This window comes from Parus major, chromosome 12 (assembly GCF_001522545.3).
Source record: "Parus major isolate Abel chromosome 12, Parus_major1.1, whole genome shotgun sequence".
Lineage (NCBI taxonomy): Eukaryota > Metazoa > Chordata > Aves > Passeriformes > Paridae > Parus > Parus major.
The window spans coordinates 7,781,756-7,805,216 of NC_031781.1; the positions used below are offsets into that span (position 1 = coordinate 7,781,756).

General features: G+C 35.6%; 1 protein-coding gene across 13 annotated transcripts in view; it reads right to left on the bottom strand.

Moving 5' to 3' along the window:
• ERC2 (ELKS/RAB6-interacting/CAST family member 2) overlaps positions 1-23,461 on the bottom strand; it is a 405,409-nt gene that overhangs the window by 257,631 nt on the left and 124,317 nt on the right. For 11 of the 13 annotated variants that reach the window (XR_004499194.1, XR_004499195.1, XR_001523926.3 and 8 more), the window contains 3 exons: positions 5,897-6,034; positions 1,203-1,343; positions 518-658 (listed from right to left, as the gene is read on the bottom strand). Coding sequence is in view for 1 of the 13 variants with exons in the window: in XM_033517444.1 (XP_033373335.1) it covers positions 518-658; positions 1,203-1,343; positions 5,897-6,034 (420 nt within the window). In the remaining 12 variants the exon portion in view is untranslated. The remainder of the gene's footprint in view (positions 1-517; positions 659-1,202; positions 1,344-5,896; positions 6,035-23,461) is intronic. The other 2 variants (XR_004499197.1, XR_001523929.3) reach the window with 1 other exon arrangement.

The following is a 23,461-nucleotide window of genomic DNA, read 5'->3' on the forward strand; positions in this document are numbered from 1 at the left end:
ACTTTTGATTATTTTGCTTAATTATGACAAACATGTTCACCAACAAAGCCAAAAATACATCAAAATAAAATCTAGCTAGAGTTTTCATTTTGGAAGCTCATTTTTTTGATTAGGAATTCCAGCATTTCTTGGACAAGCCTTTAATTTTTTTCTTATCCTGCAAACATTTCAGTTCACTTCTAAAAGTGGTGTTAATTCACATACATTTAAATTGCTGGTTTGACAATTTCTTTCTGCCCTTTTCCCTCCAATGTCCTGCTCTCAGTTCATCTATTTGTTGCAGCTTCTCAGAATTCCCTCATAGAGGTACTCAGGACAATTTCTGAGGCTCACTAGTGGCTTTGGTACAAACCTCTAGAGAAAAAGCAGTATTTGATGCAAGCATCAGCAAACAGCATAAGATGGGTAGATTCTAGATTTACTCCAGAAGAGTAAATAAGCTCATCATTTCAAAATGAGGGTATGGGATGCTGATTTTTGTTTTGCTGATTGTTTGTTTGTTTGAAGATGAACTTACCTTTTTCAACTGTGCTTCCAACTTACTACACTCTTCCTTCTTTTGTTCTATGGCTATTTCTAAAGACTTAAGTTTGGAGTCTCTTTTCAGCCCTGCTGATGCCAATGAAGATGCATGTTCTTTGAGATCGATTAAACTAGACTGGAAAATGACCAAGAGTAAACAGTTAATTCCTAGTCACCAGGACACTAACTCATTGCCAACTTAGCAATCACTTGGATCCTGTTCCCCCTCCCCCAAAACAGAGTTGACTCAAAGATAAGCATTGATAGCAAAAGACACCATTTTGTGCATACAGCTGAACCACAGCAGCTGGCATGCAGTGAAACACAGAAACATTCATCATACAGACAAGCTCGAGTCATATTCTGGAGGTACAAACACACTGAAAACCATTTCTCTAACTGACAAAAGAAAACAGGAACGATAATGGAATATTTGAGCCTAGTGGAAGCTTAGGTAAAGAACAAAGTAGAGATTATGAGGCACAACTATGTAAAAACTGAAGCAATATTTTATGTACAAATGAGGACTGTGAAGAATGCTTAAGAAAACAGCAGTTCTGAAGCTGAACACTGAAGTGGCAGAATTTCAGCACTTGACACAATTTAAGAGTAATCCTAATGCACTTTCTTTCATCATAATGACATAGATAGAAGAGCAGAGTTTTCAAGAAAAGACTGACCTCTTTTTCCGTCAGTTCAGCTTGTAAAGCATTAACTTTCTCCTTCAGGTCCTTGTTTTCTTTTTTATAAGATTCAATTTCTTCAAGTCTTTCTCTGTCATCTCGATCCCTCTGCTCCTTCAGACGCTCTATTATTCTTTCCTAACAAGGGAAAGAATTGCATAACAGAAAAGTTCAGAATCATTTTAAGAAAATACATAATTAAATTTGTTTGCATTATGTAGCACTTTTTAAAAAAAAACCTTCAGAAGCAGAGGATGATTGAGTTAATGGTTTTAAAGTCAATGCAAGGTTTCAAAATCGTTAGATCAAGGTTTTAAACGCTTGATAAAAGTACATTACAGGAACTTCATTAAAAAACTATATATAGATATGACTACGTTTAGTTTTGTGATAGATGTAGAAAGATATTCCCTTCAATAATGCATTTCCTGTATTCATAAGTGATTGAAATCTTGAATAAAAGTTCAAAACAAGCCATGGACAGTTTCCTCAGAGGCCATGACCAGTTCACTCCACTTCAATTTTGTTATTACCCTACAGTGCTTGCAATAAGATGTCAAGATTTCAGATCTAATCAGAAATCAGCCACTTGATAACTATCAGTAACTTGGAGTTTACAGGTATTATATTTTGAGATGTCAAAAAAACAGATGTCCCAGACACAGAAAAAGTACCCTGATACAAATTTTAAAATGTAAAGGAAGCTTTATTTCTGTCTAATTAATAATAACCCTACAGACATCTAAACTCAACCATGTTTTTGCATATTTTGATGATTTCCAATAACTATTTCAAGCTTTGCTGAATTGATTGGGTGATTAATTCAAAGGGTAAAACAGACACAGTATTATGGTTTTGTTAAGCTCTGATTATGTTCTACAAAATCACATTTCATCAATACTTGAAGGATGCAAATGCTAAGCAGAGAGAAGTACTTAGAGTACAATGAAATAAGCACTAGAATTGCATTTCAGTTGGAAGCAGGTCTTTAAGCAGAGTATCAGAGCACTACTGGTATCATTTGGGTGGTGGCAGTCAGGGGGGGCAGTAGAAGCAACATCATTTGGGTCCTGCACCTGGGTCAGGGCAATCCCAGGCTCAGCAGAAAGCAAAGCAGCCCAGAGGAGGAGGAACTTGGCTGTGCACAGTGACAGAAAGTACAACATCACTCAGCCATGAGCACTCACAGCCCAGAAAACCACCAAGCAGTGTGGCCAGCAGGTCAGGGGAGGTGACTGCAGCTCTGTCCTGCCCTGCTGACCCCCACCTGGGGGAGAACTGCTTCCAGCTCCGGGGCCACAACACAAGGACACAGATGTGCTGGAGAGGGCCAGGAAGGTCTAAGGGCTGCAACAACCTGGTCTAATGGAAGGTGTCCCTGCCCACAGCAAGGGGGTTTGAACTAGGTGATAATCTTTAACATCCTCCCAACCTAAACTTGTGACACTAAATAACTTCAGGTTTATTCCTAATAACAAACAATATAAATTCTTAATAGTTTGAATATAAATAGTAAGAGGCCAGCCTCCATAAATTAGAATAGCTTAATAATCATGAACATTCAGATTCCACCTGGTTATATTCAGAATTAGTTTTATACCAATTCCTTCTTGAGGATTTATTTACCAAAATGATTTTTTCATCTATAACAAATTAAATGTAACACTATTTCATCTTTTTAATGAACAACATATTTTTTTCTCAGTCAATCACAAAAGAAGACTAATTTATCTGTCAGCTGCATAAGGCTAAATGTCAAAAACGTGTTAAAAGGCCCTAATATACCATGTTTTACTTGATTAACAGCTAACTTGCAGAAATCCCAACAATGTGTTCTTGTTTCAGTCTTATTTGCATTGGCCAGCTTTCCTTGTGCACTAATCTGGGACCTCACAGGTCTAATCTATTTGCACTTTATCACAGAAGCAGGAACTGAATTGCCCCAGCATATAGCTCCATTATCAGACATACTCCATTGCTTATCTGCTGTATGCTGCTACAGTAGGACCAACTTTATAAATATCAGCTTCATGAAAGCAACCTCTTGAGCTGCTTTGGGCCAGTCCAAGAGCTGAGATATTCTTTGAAAAGTTTCTTGTTATAACATCAAGGCAGCTGATAGCTCTTTTGCATAGTCTGATTTTCAAACTTCTTTTTTTCTTTTTTAAATGCAATGTGATCCTTGTTGTTGCTGTTGTTACAAGTTTTCAGTGCTTAGGAGAAACTCTAAAACTAGGGATAAATAGTTGAATGAAGATGTTTTGCAGCTCAATTGCAAAATTAACCCAAATGCAAATGAAGTTGATTTGTTTCTGATTTCTGACAAGGGGAAAAATCACACCAGCAATACCATCAGAAAAATACTAAGATTAAAAGAAGGAAAATTTGGCATTGTTTTATGATGTCTACATTAATTTCTCATTTAGTGTTCCCAAGATACCTAATCACTAAATGTGAAAGAAAATCAAGAAAGAGGTATTTTGAAAAATCTATTTTCATAAAGAATAAGGAGACATGTTTTCTAAATAAAAGCCAAAATCTTAACCTGTATATTTTGAAGAAAAATGCAGGAAAACATTTGAGTTTTAGACTTAAAAATAGCTTTAAAATTCATTAATATATGATCATGTTTTAATTTGTTTTTCTTCATATAGAAGCTAAGAAAATAAATTCAATTAGATTCCAGTAAATTGTGGCTAGTTAAACTAGTATGGATAAATTTTATTTACATTTTAAAAGAGCTTCCCATTATGTCCTTGAAGAATTTTATTCATTATTTTTAAAATAAAATTCTAAAATCTGTTGAATGGACAAAGAATCAATAAAACACAAAAAGCAGACTAATCACAGAGTATAAACAAAATATATCTGGTACAATTTCTAGAAAGAAAAATAAAGCATGCAAACAATGCATTTCCATGGAAATGGAAATCTGGTATTCTTAAACGAAAGCATCATCCTTTCCTGACAGCACTGCATATTGAATTTCTACAAGTACTTATTTGATGCACTTGTTAAGCAAAAACTCACTAAGGGTTCCTGTTTTATTCCATTTGCACAAACCTCTATTCCACATTTCTACCAGTATTCCCAGTGGGAACATTTAATAACTACTGATGAAATCTGTAGGTCTTAAGAATGCAGAGGGGAATAGGGATAAGAAAGTTACTGAGAGCAGTTAGGAGGAACTGGGAAGCTGGACACAGAAAGGAATGAGGCACATGTGTAAACATACACTGTCAAACTATTTAGCTGCCAGAAGACAGAAGAAAGCCAGGCGTAATTGTCCATTTGGAATTTCTAGAAGATGGCTACTGGCTTCTTTCAATGTGTAAGTACATCCCAGAAATCACACTTGACTTCAAAAAAATCTGCCCTTCCAAGCATTGCCTTTCCCTGTTCAACAAACAATCAGAATCATACAGAGAGATGCCTTTACCTTGGAAATTTTCTCCTCATTGCATCTCATGCTCTCAGATCAAGCACCCCATTTTTCAAAAGCTAATCTGAATCCTAACTCTGCAGTGTTGCTTGCCTCCTACTCCAATGCAAGTCTCCATTGTGGCAGTCCCTCTGCTTCAAAAGGACTGTTTTAAAAACCCCTCAGCTGCCTCTGTGGCCATTTTGGGAAAGTGAATATTCCAGAAAAGACAGTTTACAAGGAACAAAAACAAATTAAAAAGTACTTTCTGTCATTTTTTATTAATATGTTGTGAAATTGGTGAATACTGTATCCAGATTAGCAGTGAAAGATTAGAGAAATATGTAATTTTACTGTATAAGTAAATGCTTATCCACATGAATCAATACTAATGACAACTTTTTTCACTGTTGTTGACCAAGCAAATGCTAGGAAAGCAATTAAACACAGAAGAAATAAAAAATATCTGATATTAACATTTTATGTGTCAGTGTCAACACCACAGCAGCATTTTCAAGTCATGTACAGTCATAAATACCTTCATAGGACTACACACTGCAGAATGGCACATATAACTTTAATTAGTAACACTCACCTGTTCACATTTAAGTAGTATATATTAAGATCTGTGAGCTGCCAAATGTGGATATTTGTACTAATTTTTTGGGCATATAAATTCACTTGCATTACCTCGTATTCGAAGTCAACTGAAAGAAGAAACCTGACCTCACTGAAACTGGTAGGAATGTTGCCACTAATTTAAACAGTCTAGATTTATCCCTTCTCCTAGGTATTTTCAAATTAAAGGCATAGAGTTTGTAAAGGAGAAAAAAAAAAAAAAAGGAATTCTCAATTTTTTTTTTATGAAACAGTTTCCTTTAAAAATGAAACATAGGAAGCCAATAACGCTCATAGCAATTTCCAAATGCCAAAAATGTCCAAAACTCTACCTTTCTTTAAGTCAGGTGTCTGACACCTTTCAGTTCTTTCAGGGAGTAACCACTCACCTTCTGGATTTAGGCAGAATGTTCCCATGTCCTGGGCCATTTTCTCCATGAGCATTCAAAGCACATCATTCCTTCTCCTCCAAGTCCTGTGTCAGTTCACCCCCGGCAGTCATGCCCTGCTCATCCTACCAGAACAGGGCCACTGCTTCCCTGAAAAGGCCCATAGCCTTTGGGAGAGCTGTCAGGCTGACTTAGAAGGACATTTTCTGCACACACTTCACCCCCAAGAGCAGCACATAAAGCTTTCCATAAGAAAACATTACCTTTTCTGATAGAGCTTCCTCTAAGGTTGCTAGTGCTGTGTCTGTATTACTGGAATCCGTCTGCAGCGACTTCACTCTGTCTTTCAGATTAGTTAACTGTTTGTCTTTGTCCCTAAGTTGCTCCTGCAGATTTTCAATCTGTAAATAAAAACATCATAATAGTCATTAACCTTGTCATAACATTCCAAGAGGGACTTGGTTGCTGAGTGCATACACATCACACATATGGTACACGTGCCCCGGTACACTGCCAGGCTTGGAGATGCTGTATCATCAATAGCTTTAGACTTCATTCTTTTCTATTTTGTTTTCTTTTGCTGAAGAAGTATAATTTTCTAAAAAAATAAAGGAAAAAAATCTCAGTGTGTTCAGGTATTTTATTATTTAAATATTTTCTGATATTAATCACTCTAGTTTAAGGTACCGCATTATCTCAGTAATTCAAAGTATGTCTGGAATTAACACTTATTCTACTTCAATGAGAAGGACAAAGAAAGGGTGAGTGAGGCAAAGCAAGTGAGCCTTAAAATGAGGAAGATTATAACCTGCCTATCTAAAAATCTCTTCTTCCATGATGCCCTGCTGTAAAGAAAACTCAGCTGGGTAGAGATCAGGATGTTTATTCTTAAAGAGGCCAAACCCACAAACAACCAAACAAAAAAAAAAAAATCTCATGGGACAACACTTCCATTTACCTTCTTCACCTCTAGGAACATTTAAAGTATGTTATTCTATTTTGGATATTTTAACTTCTTTAAATAAATCTGGTTCATCATCTAGAAACTATTTGACCGTATTGCTAAAGTACCTATAAGCACACTGTCATGATTTATAAAGGTTAAATCAGGAACAGTTAAATCACAAAGGTTTTGCACCAAAAGTTGACCACAGAGCAATGTGGATTTTGGAAGCAAATGCGAATAAAAGCACTCAGCTGCAGATTGTCATGGCAATCCCCTTCTGTGGCTGTAAGGCAGAACGTGGCCTCTGGGCAGAATGCAGGGGGATGTGTGTTACGTCAGATGTGCAAAACTTCATTAATTGTCTGGCGGAAGAACTCCCCTCCCTCCAGCCTGGGCTCTCAGTGCCACTCATTATTATGCACAAACTGGCACAAACCCAAGATTTGTTACTTAAGACTTCATATAAATAAATAGTAACAAGAAAATTAACTGGTCTGTTATTTTGGTATGCCACTTTAGATAATATACAAAATATGCCAAAATCCATGAAGTATCATTTGTTCAAAACTGGTTTTAAATACATTGTCAATGTTAGACAAATTATTACTGTCAACAGATATTCGAATTTTTACTTTCATCAAAGATCTTTCACTTTGGATCACATTCTCTTGCTACTGAAATTAATTCAGTTTGCCTGTTCATTTTATAATGTAATTATTTTGTTTTTCACATAGTCAGTATCTTTCCATTTAAAGGAATTCAGATTTTAACAGAAGCAGGCGCTTTTACAGTTACTTTAAAGATTTCTTTACAAACCTGAAGTTGAGTTCAATGCATGTGCAACTCTGCAGAAGGCAACAGTTATGTCAATAAAAATTAGATCTCCGCATGCTAGAACATATCACCATAATCAAATACACTTTCATTTGGGGCACACCTTGGTAAAAATTCTCCTCCTACTACATTATACAAGTGAGGGAGAAAAAATCCTGAAGTTTTGACATCATACATATCCACAATTAACAAGTCATAAAATCCACAGTACAGTTGTGTGCACTATTTAAAGTGTGTTTTTAAAAAATTAAATCTAAAAATAATTTAAATATAAAATAAATTTTGAAAGTGAATTTGGATGAGCACAATTCAATTAGAAATTCTTCATAGTATGGCAAGTACAAGTCTTGTACCATTTTTTCTTTTCCCTTTTTTTTTTTTTTTTTTATATATACATAGCTTGGTATATCAGATTACTGCTATGAGCCAAAGATTCCACTTGCTGTGTAAACTATGAAATACTAAGGAATATATAGAAAGGTCTTTTTGGGAAGACCTGACATAGAATAGCTTACTCTTGTGAATGACCTCTTGCAATATTTTTCTTCGTGTGTGTATTTTATACAGATACAGAAACATGATACACGTGTTAATGAGTTAAGAACTTTTATTTTATGGCATGTGTATTAGTCACATCTAAAATTACATTAACTGGCATTCAGAGGACTGCACACTATGTTTCTTTCTTTACTTCATCCAAGTATTAATGATTCCAACAACTACCTCATGACACCCTGTGGAATACTTAAGCAATTGCACATTTCAGCTTCACCAAAACAAATCCTCAAGTAAAAGGGAAATAAAACAGGAGAGTGAATATTGATTACATGTTCTTTGAAACAAAGTTAAGATCTGGTCCTTTACTATCATCAGCTTGACCTACCAATTCTAGGCACCCTAAATTAAAGTACTTATTTCCTATGCACAGTGCTTATCTGAATTCCACAGCATTTACACGATTTCCTTCCTCTTAAAACTAATTGAAAATATGAGCCAACCCTTAACCAAGAAAACATGTTCTAAAATTATTCAGCATTTACAAAATTCTTTCCTCAGAGGTAAAAGAGAACAGGCAGCAAATTAAAAACATCCCCATTGAATCACAACTGCTTTAAAATAAGTCACTCAATACATACTCATAGATAAAATAAGAGGAAAGGATCTAATTATTCTTCTATTTGTGCTATATAAACCTGAAGGAAATACTTTGATGGGAACAGGACCACACTGGGATATGCAAAAGTAGAATCAGCACCACAGAGGATTTGTTTGTTGGGATGGGCACAGGATTAGCAAAGACCTACTGATGTAGACAAGAGTTTATGACCAGTTAATCACAGAGTTCTCTCAACAAGATTACAAGAGACAAGAAGGTTGAAAGGTCTCACATGCTAGAATCATGGAACACAAGGTATATTTTGTTCTTCCTGAGTTGTTTTAAATCCAGAAGGAACGGCAAACCCTCTGGTAACCTCTGCCATTCTCCAACACACATATTTATTTGGGTACAAGCATCCATGTAAGGATACAATTCCGTCATTGAATAATGATTTTTGAGCATGCCTGAATTCAATTTATGGCAGGGACTGTTAAGACCTTCTTAATCTTAAAGTACTTATATTTCTTTTCTGATAGGTAGTTACTGTGAAGTTTTTTCAACATCTATTTCTTACCTCTGTAAACTGCTATGTCCCTGTGCCACGATGAAAAGAAACTGCTCTATTCCTTCTGTATTTCAGAAAGTATTTTCCAGGGGCTTAACCCAGACTTTATTCCTTCTTTTAAAACAACACCCTTACAGATAAATGTCTTTCCTATGAGGCATCCTGTCAATAAACCTCAAGTGCTAATCTTGTCACCTTTTGGCAACAGTTTTAGGAATGCTTATTAAATACTCAAGGGATTAAATTAAATCTCACCTGCAGACAGGCTTTAAAATTCTCCAGTAACCCAAGTTCTCAAAAGAAAATTCCTTTCATTGTCAAAATTAAGGTACTGAACTATGGAACTAGCAAAAAAATTACATAATCAAAAATAATGTTCCATGCTGTAACAATTTGCCTTCAGAGATATACATTAAAGTATAAGAGAATTTAAGAATCTGTAAGAGAGAAATAACCTGAGACTTCTTGGGCCTAGCTAATGAAACCATGAAGTTTTATATTTAAACTTAGCTGAAAATATTTCCCTCTCTGCTCTGTATTTGAATTTTAAATAACTCAGATGATAAGTATTTTGTAACAGTGGGGTTTTTTACTCCAAAAGTTCATTTTGCTCTATTCTAAATTTCTGTAGGCAGAAATCTTCGAGATTTGTTTCATACTGAAGTGCAGACCACATCAATTCCAGTGAAGTAGGTCAATAGCATAAGTTTAGTTTGATATAAATTTAAAATTGAAGCCTAGGTGAGTAAACAGAACTTTTGTATGTATCATTTGCATTACTTACAAAAAAAAAAAAAGTAGTCTTTGTCTTTTAAGGAAGTAAATCCTACTAAACAATTTTCCAAGTACTATTACAGCCTACTTGAAACAAGTTCATTACAAGGAAAAGGGATTTAATAAGCAGCATTCCTCCAACATGTGCATTATCTATGACTACTTTAAAACTCAGTATTCTTTTTCAGACTTTAGCTTCTGCCTTATAGACATAGATAACAAAAGACAAAAGTAATGTAACTATTAATCAAAACAGAAAAAAACAGTTCAAACATAAAACTAAATGGCTACTCACACATAATTTATTTTTATTAGCAAGACTCATGGTAAATGTTCTGGCTCATATATGGTCCTTATAGACATCTCAGGATGTCCCAGAACATGAAACCAGCTTTGTTAGTGACTCAGCAAAATAGATGTCTACAGACATCCCAACATCTCCTTTTGGTGTCTGTGGACATGTACATGCTTAATTTGTAATGAAACAGCTGGAAAAAATGAAATTACTTTACCCTATCATGACTGTAAAACTATTACTATCTGAGTAGTACTAGTAGACTTAATAGAGAGGTATTGTTTGTGGAAAGAATAATTGATTTTTAGCAAGAATTTTTTTACAAAATGGTGTACAGTTACTAAATATTATATCAGCCAAAATATTTGAAAATCAACAGGCATTACAGCAGCTATTTGAAGTTTCAGCCTATGGAGTGAAGGGAAATTTTCTTTAGAGTCACAAAACCACCTAAATACAGCTTTTATTTTAAGCAGAATTTCCAATAATAAAATGAACCCATTGAAAGACTTCTGCTCCAACAGTTTGACATTGCAGATTGCCTTTGGACTTGAGACTGCCCCAAAAGTGTCTCCTCAACCAGTGCCAGTAACTTTCACTTTGTTTCTCTTCCTTTTAAGTAGGTAGATGGAGAAGCATTAACTATCACATCCTTTTAGATTCCAAAAATTAAAATAAATATTATGCTAAAAAATTGTCCTTTAATATAAAACTCCTTCAAGTATTATAAAATAGGGGGCTGCTTCTTGCAGCTGATTATGTTCATTAAAGTGCAAGATTTGTACTAATCTTTTGCTTGACTAATGTAACTGGAAAAAAAGCCTGTTAATCTTATAATGACATGATAAAATACTCTTGGATTCCATAAGCAGATCCAATATCCACTAGAGTGCTTGATTATGTCTCAAAAGAATATCACTTCTTCCTGATAGCTGCTTATCGTGCAGTATGTTCTCAGTTTAAGCTATTTCCAAAGTGCCCTCCTGTTACTACCTTGCAAATTTATATTTTCCAAATTGAAGTAATACAGCAGCATTTGACTTACTTCAGATTACAACAGTGATCATTGTTCAATAGTACTTTTTAGCTCTATGTTCTTGTATTATTTTTCCCCATGAGGTTTCCTTCAACACCAGAGGTTCTAGATGGCCCAGAGGATATGGGCAGCTCAGTCCTACTGGATTACTAAATCAGAATCAGAGACAGGAAAGGTGTTTTTAAAGCTGTTCATAAATATTACATAGCCCTTTATGTTCTGTAAAACATCTCCAGCTATGGATATGCTGCGTGCCCAAGGAGAAAGCAGTCTGCAGTTCAGTAGGTCTGCAAGGTTTCCACACAAAGTGATGGATCTGCAGATCAATCTGAAGACTTTGCCCCAAGCTGCCTTCAGGAGGACAGTTCGAAGTGGCACAGTGCAGCTGCAAAGTGACTGTCACAAAGGAGCTAAAGGAGCAAGCACTGCTGCAGACATCAGCCCCCACATCAACCTGATGACAAGGGGATAGAGCAGAGCCATGAGCTGGTAATCACCCCACTGCCACCTTCCCAGCCTAATCTGAGCAGGAAGAAAATAATCCTTCAGAATCTTGCTCTACTTGACAAGCTTAAAAAACAGAAATATACATAAGGACAGAATAGGAAACCACAACAACAAAAAAAAAAAAGGTAATCAGAGCATTTTTCCTGATGTACATTGGCACTGTTTCCCCCTAAGTTACAGCAATCCAATACAATCCATTTTCTACTTCTTTAAACTCATATTTTTCCTGTTAGGATCACACAGCTGATCAGATTAATGCTGGAGTTTGAAAACTTATTTTTGTGGTTGATCATTATTTTTACATCTATACTATATATATGTAAACCATTATATTCTATATATTCATTTACATTATCAACCACACGATGTTGTCCATTTTATTCAATTCAGAACCACCATCTTCCTTTTTCCTTCATTTGAAGTTACTGATTTTTACATGCAATTTGTCTCTAGAGAAGCAGCAAGTGCTTTGGACCAGCAGGATGTTAGTTTTAACATTATCATTAACAGTGTTTAAGCAAAAGAAGGCTTCAAATTCCAACTGGTGTGTAATTGAACATTAAAGCTGAAGTAGCAACCTAATACAAAGAAAATACAAGGCAAAAAAAAAAGCAAGTATACACAGATGCTGATATGTGGAAATGGGAATTTATACAGAATTAATTGAAGAAAATAGAACAGTCAAAAATAAGGGAATGGTATAAAATGATGAAGCATGATGAAGCAATTAACACTGACAGCAGAATCACAGCTGTGGGGTTCTGCCACCTGAGCAGCACTAAGAGTTGCTTTTATATTGGATCTTACTAAAAATGCCACATTTTCTTACAACAAATCTCTGTCCTAAGGAGTAAGCAATTTAGGACAAAAGGAGTATTTTGAGATCTAGAAGACATTCTTGCTATAAACAGTTTAGTCCCATGTGTTCACTCTGACTATCCATCCATTTGATAGTCTACTCAACACATCCACCACATTATAGTCGTAAAGCTGCAAATACAAAAAAATTATATTAATGAAGACATGAAATTGATATCAAGCTTCTGAACAGCTGTTACACAGTAATTAAACTTTCCCAGAGTATGGTAAGGAAAGCAAGTCTGTGGTAGAATCCAAAGATCTGCTCATATCATGCACAAGTATTTCCCACGTCATTATTTCTTACGTATGATTCAATTTGTTAAATGCATCAACTGAGGATTAGAGGGAAAAGAGCACAGTACAGAAACATAAAGTATTATTACAGCATATTAAAAAATCCAATAGGATTTGAAGCTTACCTAAATAGAAAATAATTTTGAAGAGGGGAAAAAAAAATATATAAAGAAGTAAAAGAACCTATGAACTCTTCGTCAGTAGGGAAAAATGTATGTTATTTACTGGCATATGCAGTAATATTCTCTGGTCAGTACCTGTTATATGTGACTTTAAAAAATTCTCTTTATTCCATGATTGGAAACATCAGTCTACTGTCTCATGTACACACAGAAATTGAGAGTATCCTATTGCATCAATAAATAGAAGCAAATGCAACTAAAATTGGAGATCAAAAGCGATAACTATCTTTTCTTCTTCTTCCAAAACAAGCATGTATGTATGTTTTATTGTGCAGTCACTGAAGGAAATAGTTCATCCATTTTTACTTACTGTAAGATTCTAGATCCTTCCATAATACAGGATCCAAAGGTACAGGTACAGGAAGGATTCAGAGGAATTAAGAAGCATTAAGAAAGAAGAGGTGTGCGCTGAGTTTTCATACAGACAGCAGAAGAAAACTCCCCCGGGGCTGCTTAGGGAAGAGCTCTGCCCTCAAGCCAGCTGATACTTTTACAGGGCTATAAAAGCAGGTCAGTGGGCAAACCAGCCAAGAGAGGAGAAGGCTGTCACACAGAAAGGAGCTCCTGGACTGAACGCTTGGCTTCTGTTGCCAGACTCCAGCTGAGAAAGAGCTGGAACTTAATGCTAAAATTAACCTTCACCAGGAAGCTAGCCAAAAGAAGCCTGGGCTGATAATATCCACTTGTGTATCTGGAAATACTCAGTCTCTGTCTCCTTCTCCTCAGGGGCCAATAAATTCTCTGAACAAAACAGCCTGACTCTTGGACTCTCCTAAGCAGGAGTCACAATCTTGTGAGACGTGCATTGAAAAGCTTTTGCTCTCATTATATGTATTTACTGTGCTGTAATTCAGAATGCAATAGGCATTTTCCAGATAGTAAATACAGGAATACAAAATAGACTAACACATAATTCCATTTATGACAAGAGGAGGCAGACATTCATTCTTAACAAGCTAATGCTTCTTATAATGTCTGTCTGTATAGATGAGGGCCAGATTTTCAAGCTGGGTTGGTTGGGTACCTACATCTCACAATATTTTGAGTTACAGGCTGATTACTGAAATGTTTTTGAAGTCTAGCCCAATTTGCACATTGAGAGCACATGATCTACTTGTCAAAGTTAACCATGAAAAATCATACCTTTCTGCTCAGTACTACCTTTTTGGTGCTTGAAAACATCTGGTGATATTTTACTCATGCCCAGTTTTGTACTATTTGGTGTACATGCCTATAAAATAGGCTATGTTGGCTTACACAAAAAAATTTTAAAGAGACTTTGCATGAGAAACTATTACACTATGTCATATGCCAGTGAGAGAAGTACATCTAGTTTAATATACCGTAATGTAAATTCACATGGAGGGAAAAAAAAACCCCACTGCTTTGGCATTTTAATGCTTTTAATACAGATCATTGAAGTTGAATGTGATTTTTAGTGTGTATCTTGTCATTCCTACTATGTCTGTATCAGCTGAGAAGACTTGGGGGCCTCTGTCCAGATTGAAAAGTAACAGCACATCTCATAAAAAAGTTAACAGATGGTGAGAAGAGAGAGGAGGCTGACAAGTTGTACAGACAAGTGTTGGGCAGCAGGGAACACTGAAAAGGGAAGCTACAAAAGAAATAGAGTAAGAATAGGCACCTCAAGAGGCTGCAAAAAGAGAGTAGGAGCCAGTTTGACAGTAGCTTGGGAAGTTTTCCAGAGCAATGAACACACAAAGCAAAAGGCTGGACAAGAACAGGGAGTAACAAAAGGTGTTTGGTGTGTGCTGTGCTTCAAAATACAGAAATATATAAAGGGAAATATATGCATAGAAAAGGAAAAACAACATAAGCTGTGAAATAAATGTCCAGTCTGTTCTGAAAGCAGGATTTAGTTTGGATATGCAAAGAATTACAAAAAAAAGCACTAACAGGCATATTACCTTACTTTTAATTTCAATTATTTCACCTTATAACATGTTATTAAAATAAATATAGTTATTAAAGAGCAATATAGTCACTTTATATCCTTCAGAAAATTATTAAGATAGGAAAACAGAGAGACATCCTGAAAAAAAGATTTCCATTATAGAAAAGAGCCATAACCTTGAGTTCTGAATAAAAGACAGAAACCTTACAAACTGCTTCATTTCAAAGTGAAAAGTTTGAGCAGGTTGTGATGTGGAAAAGCTTGAAGCCTGACTTCATCCCTAGAGAAAAAGCAATGTTTTCATTCACTGTAAGAATCTCCTTCAAATCCTGCTTGTGGGCAGTGGAACATACTATAATACCCTAAGATCCTTTCCAGGACTGCCTATGTAAGCCAGCAATGAAAAACCTATGATAATTGAATTTCCTTTCCCAGTTGAAGGCTATCCAATCACTTAATAGATGACCTTGTCAATCTGATTTCATGCTACTCATATTCTAAGATTTACACTGTCCAAAATAATTTATTCTCATTTGTGATATTTATACCTTCAGAATGTTAAAATAAAAAACTAAGCTCTCCTGACTTTAGACAGATACTCAAACCCAACAGGTTTCTAACCATTCTTCTTGTCTGACACTTTCACATTTCCATCCTTCTTCTGACCACAAGATGTCTGAAACCACACATGGTTTTTCAGGTGGGATGACACAAAAGTCATTTAGAGAGCAGTTATCATCTTTTGCTCCACTACCAATTATTTCTGCAGACAGAATATTGGCAATTTTCACTACCACATCCCTTTTGAAATACTGTTCAAAACTATATTAATCACTGCCTTCAGCCTCCTGGCATTAACACTCCAAATTTCTTTTTGGGCTAGTCATCATCTGCTTTTCTTCATCTGCATTCAGAGGTGGTTGAGGTATTTTTCCCTAATTGAAACACTGAAGAATATTTTCTAAATGAAAATTCCGAATAAAGTGGTATCTGAGATAAAAGTCTGCCTACTGCAGTTTTTATTCTTTTTGAACACTCTTCAATCAACTTCAATAGGTTTTTTTTAATACCCAAAATATTTTTTCATTTGTATTTTGCTCTCTTGTAGTTTTTTCATATTCAATCCAGAATTATGATTTATAATAAAATATTTCAAATCTATAAAGTCATTGCTCCACTGAAATACCATATAATGATGTAAGCAATCCAGTTAAGGAATAGACACCAATTTTAAACTATATCATAATTTTCAGTATCCCAGTTTTTCTTGCCTATTTTTCATATTTTAGCTTATGCACATGTGCACTATAATACTTTCAAAATATCTGTTTTATTTTTACTAACACCACTATATATTTCTATTGATGGCTTAAGGTTACTCTTTAAGTCACCAGTCTGAGTGAAAGAAAAGAATACCTTTATTTCCTTTCCTGGAAAGTTTAAAGAGATATTTAACATGCTTTGTAAGGTTTGAATTTGAAACTCAATACATTTCCCATTTGAACAACTCCTGTAATTTTGATTCCAATGCAAAGCTATAAAAGATACAAGAGTCTAGACAAAAGCAAAATAAATGCATATTCAAATATCATCACACTGTTCCAAAGGACAGTGTGACTCAGATCATACACAATTCTAAAAATAGAAAATGCTTAATTGCAACATGCCACAAATTTTTTCAGAAGTCCTGGCCATAAATAACATTATAACCATAATTTTATATCTCCTTATATGAGCAGTTTCACAACATCCCTTTAACACAGAACTGTGTGACAATATTAAACATATTTGGTTCAGAGACTTCAAAAGTACAGACAGGTAATTCACTCAACAGATAATGTTGATAATGTTCTATTTGCTTGTTTCAGAACACAGAGAAATCCTAGGATACTTTCATTAACTGAGAAACTTTCAGATAAATTAACTGCTCCTAATTTGAAACAATAAATTGATTGCATAGAACTTGTAAATCACAGACATTTCACACCTGAAGGGAAAAAACATTGCAAGTATGGTGCTTTAGAACTGCTCAATCCTATTTAGTCCTTAATTCCATACCTCTTTCCATACTTGTAAAAATTTTCTTGAGATCTCTCATATTCTCTTATATTTCAGTTTTCTTATAAAATATTCTACTTAACAATATAATACGTCATCAACAGAGGAAAATATTGAACTTCGCACTAATTCTTAATTCTCAAATTAAGGTATAAAGAGGCAGAAAGTTTAAAAAGGGAGGAGGGATGCCCTAAAAATTAAAATTAATTTTAAATGAAAATAATTTTTAAAAATTAGCAATAGCAAAAAATTTTACATTAAAAGTAAAAATAATGGCCCTGTCCCCTCACTAGCACAAATAATGGATATAGGAATTCAATAAAGCTATGTTGATTGCCACTTTCAGAACACCCTGGCCTTAGAAATTCCATTTAAAATGTTGTAATGGAGAATCCAGTTTCACATGGTATCATTTTATATGAGTTTCCTGAAGTACCAGTGGTAAAAAGTAGGAAAAAACCCCAGAGCAGCAAAGCTGAAATGGTTAGGTAGTAATTAATCAGAAATAATAATATTCTTCCAATTGGAAAGTTTCCTTTCAGCTCCTTGGTTACAGAAACCATTTATATTCATATATAAGGGACAGTGGAATACATTTACATGAAAGAAAAGCTTTTGCAGAAGGATAACAGATCCCTGCCCCCTTATTTAGAGATGTCTTTTCTAAATCACTCTAAATTAACATATGGTCAATGTACATAGGTTTAGACCCATTAAGAGTTGAAGTGTTCAAAATGTTCATCAGAGAACTCAGATTCCTGTTGCTATGAGATGTAATTTAATATTTTCACTATAGCTGCACCAAAGACAATGCACATATTGAGTTTCACCATTAGTTACTGCAGGCCAGACAGAGTCTTTCTACATATAAACTATCAAAGCACCACTAAACTTAAACTGAAATGTTAAACGCAGCAACTTGGATGTCTTTAATCAACATCTGCTGAACAGTTTAGTTTCTCTATGGCAGCAAAGGTAAGACAGCAATGCTTCTATGAAAATGTCTGAATAGGAAGTAATCTGTAATCTGATATAGTTTTGTGTTTAAGATAGTTTGGTTTTGGTATGAAAAATGTTCCTTAAAAAAAGAAAAAAAAGATTGAATTTCCTTTACCTTTTATCTCCTCAAAACCAGCAGGTTGATAGGAGGTATGTGAAACTTAGCCTCCCCCTAATACCATCAACTACACAAAAATAAAGGAAAATTTTTATAAAGTACATCTATGACAGAAATACTTTTCAGTTTTCACTCAGACACTGTGACACTAAAATTTTTTAATCAATTTATGGATTAAGCTACAATAGTCTGACAAGAGCCATTGCCAGGGTCTCCCATTCAGATGGAAATACCACTGGCAGTTTGGATGGAATCATGACAAGTTCAATGCTACAGAGCAGTCAGAGACAGAAAAGAGCTGCCTGTCCATGGGTGCAGCCTCTTCCCCCTCCCCAAAGGAAGGGATTTAATAGGACTCATGGAAAGAGTTGCAATCCAGAAATTTCAAGTCAGAGGATGAATTATACTGCATTTCATAAATTGAAGTACATAGAAACCAGTAACAGTTAATGTGTGCAAACAGTGAGAATTGAGGAACACAAAAAGTCATGCAAGAAATTATTGTAATTCTAACACAACAAGAGAAGCTCCCAAGGATAGTTTACAGGGGTGACCTCTTTTGCAACTCAATTAGCTAACTCCTGTTTTCTATTACTGTATTCTAATTTATACTTTGAAGTTCTTCCCATTTAATCAGCTGTTTAGTACTCTCCTAACATTCAAAGAATCTCAAAAGTCATGGATTTTTATTAAATAAACATTCAAATCAAACGATTGTGGTTCCCATGGCAGCCACAACAAAATGTCAGACTTAACCATGAATGAAGATTTTGGGATAGGACACAGCAGGTACTTCACTCCAATTTAAATTATGTTTTAACACCCTCCCAATCCTGTCTGTTCACAAGTTTAAGACAAAGATTTGACAGGTTCCTGTGGACCTTCAGCAGCTTCTCTCTCAAGATCAGCAGAAGGTTCTACAGAGAGCAGCGTGCAGAGGTTCCCACGGTGTACAGTCACTTTGGTGTGGGGTTAAGCACAGAGCAATAAAGGACAATGTGCCTTTTTGGGGACATTCATTCAGATTTCTGCTGTCAAATTAAGGCATCTCTTAGGCAATAAATATGGCAGGCCTGATTTTCCTCCCTGTTAAGTAAGGGGGGGGTGCTGGCATAATTACCTTTAGCAAATTTACTGCAGATTTATTCTTAAGTGAATGGTAAATAAGCCAAATATTTCTTTCATACATGAAAGATTACACAATGTTATGCCATTTGTCTTTTTTACTTTCCAAGAATTGCTTTACTCCCTTCTCTTTGTTTCACTTTGATCTTAGCACTGTGCCTGGGCTGGGCGTTAAAAATTAAAGTCAGGTGTGTTAGAAGGAAGTGAATTAGATTCAGATTCCATTCTAAAGTTGGACTTATTCTACTCATATTCAAACACACCACTGCTGATTCTCCCACCAAGAAATACATACTACTTGGCAACAAGAAAATTATCAAAGCAATCTGACCAAATTGGCACCACTAGCTCTGGCCACATCTGGTAACAATAATACGAAGGGAGAAGTATGAAGATAACAATTCTCATTTATTGTTACCATTAAACTTATCTGCATGCATACTCCTGAGTCTTTGAACTTCATGATTTCATAAAGCCAATAACAGCTTCGCTCAAAGGTGAAGGGTGATGCTTTTCCAAATGTGATTAAATACCCAATTTACTGAGGTATTAAGAGTCTCCAGTCCCAGAGTGCTCAGTCAGAGGGACAGCAGTGGAATACCACCAAGAAAGCACAACTGCCAACATCAAGGAGCTCTAGCAATGTATAAATTGGGGTGGTTGAGTCTATGCCAACAGAAGAGTAGAGTTTTAATGTACTACAGAAATTGCTAAAACCCAACTGCTAACGCATAACTCTACTTTTTATATTTAGTAGGAAATGTTTCTTTTTCATTTCCAGATAAAACAAACTTGGATATACATTAGGTAAAGCTGCAGATCAAGTGTAACTGCCTATCCTAGCAAGCAGGTGAACAAGGGCAGTGGGATCTATGTATTTCAGGATTAGGATGGTTATCCTGATTAATAAGTTAATCAGTCGCTATATTGATGAATATTTTGCACATCAGACTATAAAAAATTTATCTCTCATACATAAAATGTATGATTTCTACATACATTACGATTTCTACATACTTAAGATTTAAAACTGTCTTCTCATGGGAGTTACTGCTCATAATTAACAAGCTGATTCATTTCTTTTCCTAAGGAGCATTTAATAAAATTATGATTTGAGATCTGCTTATCCCTGTGAATCCCTCTCATCAATGCCTGTGTCAGTCACTGAAGGTGAGAAGCCACTCAACTTCCTTCCTCCCTGCCATAAATTACCGACCTGCAGCATGAACCCTGAAAGAGTTTCCAAGAAAAACATCAGCATGTAATCAGACATACAAGCCTTTTGGGCTTGTGCAGTACTTTATTCCGTGCACTGCTTCTTGGGGGATCTGATTTTGTGTCATTTCAATGAGTTGTCAAGGATTCAGTGCTAAACTGCTGGCAGATACAAAATCAGCTGAATCTGTCATGTTGAGACAGTGGGGAAATAGCCAGGCTGCCACTCAAATATGCAGTTCCAAGAGCAGGGAATCACATGAATACACCCTCAGTCAGCAGCTAAAAATTCTAAGTGAGTCATGACAGCAGGATACCTCTTTATGTAAAATTATTTTATTACACTTATAAAACTCTCCCTTAGAATTTTTAATTCCAATCAGTAGGCTTCTATTACATTTTTTGGAAAGAAATTTCATTTCTTCCAAGAAAAATATTTTTATCCTAAACAATTCTGATTTTCCTTGATTCTTTTTCAAATAAATAGGTAGCCATCAATTTCCTTAAACAATCCTTTGATGGTCTACTGAACCTACAAAATATGACAACTTCTACTTCCTTTTTGCACAGTCACACTACATATAATGTGCTCTTTCACACTTCAAAAGTTCCCCCAGCTCTATTAAAAAGAAAATGTTACTCTTCACACAGCTTAACATTCCCAGCATGTGAGTTGGCTGTTTTCTCAGCATGAATAAAACTTAGTATCTTATTTAAAGATAACTTTGTTAATTAGTATTGACATTTCAGAGCTGAAGGGCAGCTTCCTTCCCCGCCAGGAGCTGGTGTCACAGCAGCAGTGTGAAATCCTTATGTAAGTGCCTCATTAAGCTCAGTCCCACTTTGCAGATGACACAATGTGTCTAGGAGCACTTGTGTATGCTATGAACTGAGGGATCAGTCATCCTATTCGCTTCATCCTGTGAGGAATCCTCTCAAAACCAACCAGCATAACTTGATCTACAATAACTTATTTTTGCAGTGTAGACAATTGTAGTCAATATTTCTTACTTGAGAGTCCATGATTTACAATAGACCTGATATTCAAAAATTGCCATGTTTACAGAACTGCCATTGCACAAAACTTTTTAAATTTTGTAATCTCATGAAACTCTATTTGAGGAATTTTGTGATTTTCTACCACAAAGGTAAGTAAAATTATTTTCAAATAGGCCAGTAAGCAGAAGTGTGTAATCCATCTGTGCTCCTTTTGCAGGCTAGGCTTGAAAAAGAACAGCAGTAGCAAGCAGGTCATGGATAATAGAGGAAGGAAGAACAACAAAATTCCAGACTTCTAGCCTCCACATTCATTGGAAAGGACAATCCATTCAAGCAAAGGCTGGAAAAGTTTATAATCATCCTGAACTTGAATGTGCAAGGATTTACCTAGACTCATAACTATGTTTTAGGCTGGATGAACATTCAGGTTGACTTCCCTAAGTGAATGTATATTAGGTCACATATTTCTAATGATCTTTTATAAACTGTAAAAACTTAGCAGCACATTGTGTTACGAAGAATGGGAAATTAAGCTACAGAAAATGAAAATGATCCCTACCTCTGACATTGTTCTCAGCCTCTATGTACAGGTTGAGAGCATCCCAACCTGTTCTGGTTAGGCTTCAGGGGGATTTGTGTTCACCAAACAGTCCCAAAGTTGCACTTGATTGTGCAGAATCCTTGAGGACACATTTTTCTGATAATGTATTGGGATCAGTAACAGCACCACCCTGGATGAACTATTGACTATATTTAGTTCAAATTCACTTTCAGACTGTTCTGATAAACATACCATGATTTGGCAAAGCTACAAGCCTAAGAAGCCAACAAAGTTCAATTTTCTAATACTCAGTACACTGAACACTGTACTCTTAAGATGGACATATACTATTAAAGATTCAATTCTTAAATAATACAGAAGTTTATAGTTACCATAGTACTTTTATAACATCAAAACTTTCATGCTACACCAGAAAGACTTCCTAATTTTATTTTTTAACACCTGAAATCTACAGTCAGAACACTGATCTGTTTTGCAGAGCAACTGGTTCAGAATTTGCCATCTGGCTCCAGAAATACAATAGATCTCTGATTTGTGATTGCAAAACACCAGCTCACATCACAGCCTATTTACAGTGTTCTGATAGAATTTGATACAGTTAATAAAAAATGTCCTTTGTCATACCCTGATCCCTCCCCAGGAAAATGAAAACATGCTCCCAGGTGATTGAACCATGGGAAAAAAAGATCCAAAGGCATCCTCTATCAGCAATGTGCTTGCACATTCTACTTGTAGCCTGCATGAAGCAATAATAGTGATGTAAATTTCTCAGCCCAAGAGTTGGACTCTTTTGTTTACTCCAATCACTCCTAACCTCACCACATGCACATTTCCTCTTTTGTAGAAGACAGCCAACAGCAATGCATCCAATTAATTGTGCAACACAGTTTAACACAAACTGGACAATATCACCTAAAGTGTATAGTCCAGCCACTCCAGGTACAGATTCCAATTATTACAAGAGAACGAAGACTTTATGACATTTCCTACAAATGCTAATTAGCTGGTAGGTTAAGGCCCTTAGTCATGTAGCACTTCATCAATCACAAAGTTTAAACTATTAAAGATGGAAACTGTAACATTTTACATGAAAAGTTATGTAGCAAGTCAAGGTAGAATATTATATTAGCCCCCTTTAGCCGGTGTTCTTTTATGATAGCCCCCACAAAAGAATTTCCACAAGCTGTTGTCCTAATATGATCCAGGTCTACGTCCTGTACACTGCTCTTGTCTCAACAGCTACTGTTTTCATCAGTCAGACTCCTACTTCAGAGGATATAATTGGAGTTTTTAAGTACCTGTAGATTCCTAGAGGACAGAACACTCCACTTCTACCTACTGTACAGAAGGCGAAATTTGGGAGCAAAAAGGGACATCCAGCTCAGCACTTTTGCCCTCCGGCCTACAACTCGGCCACATTCATAGAACTGGAATGTTCTGGTAA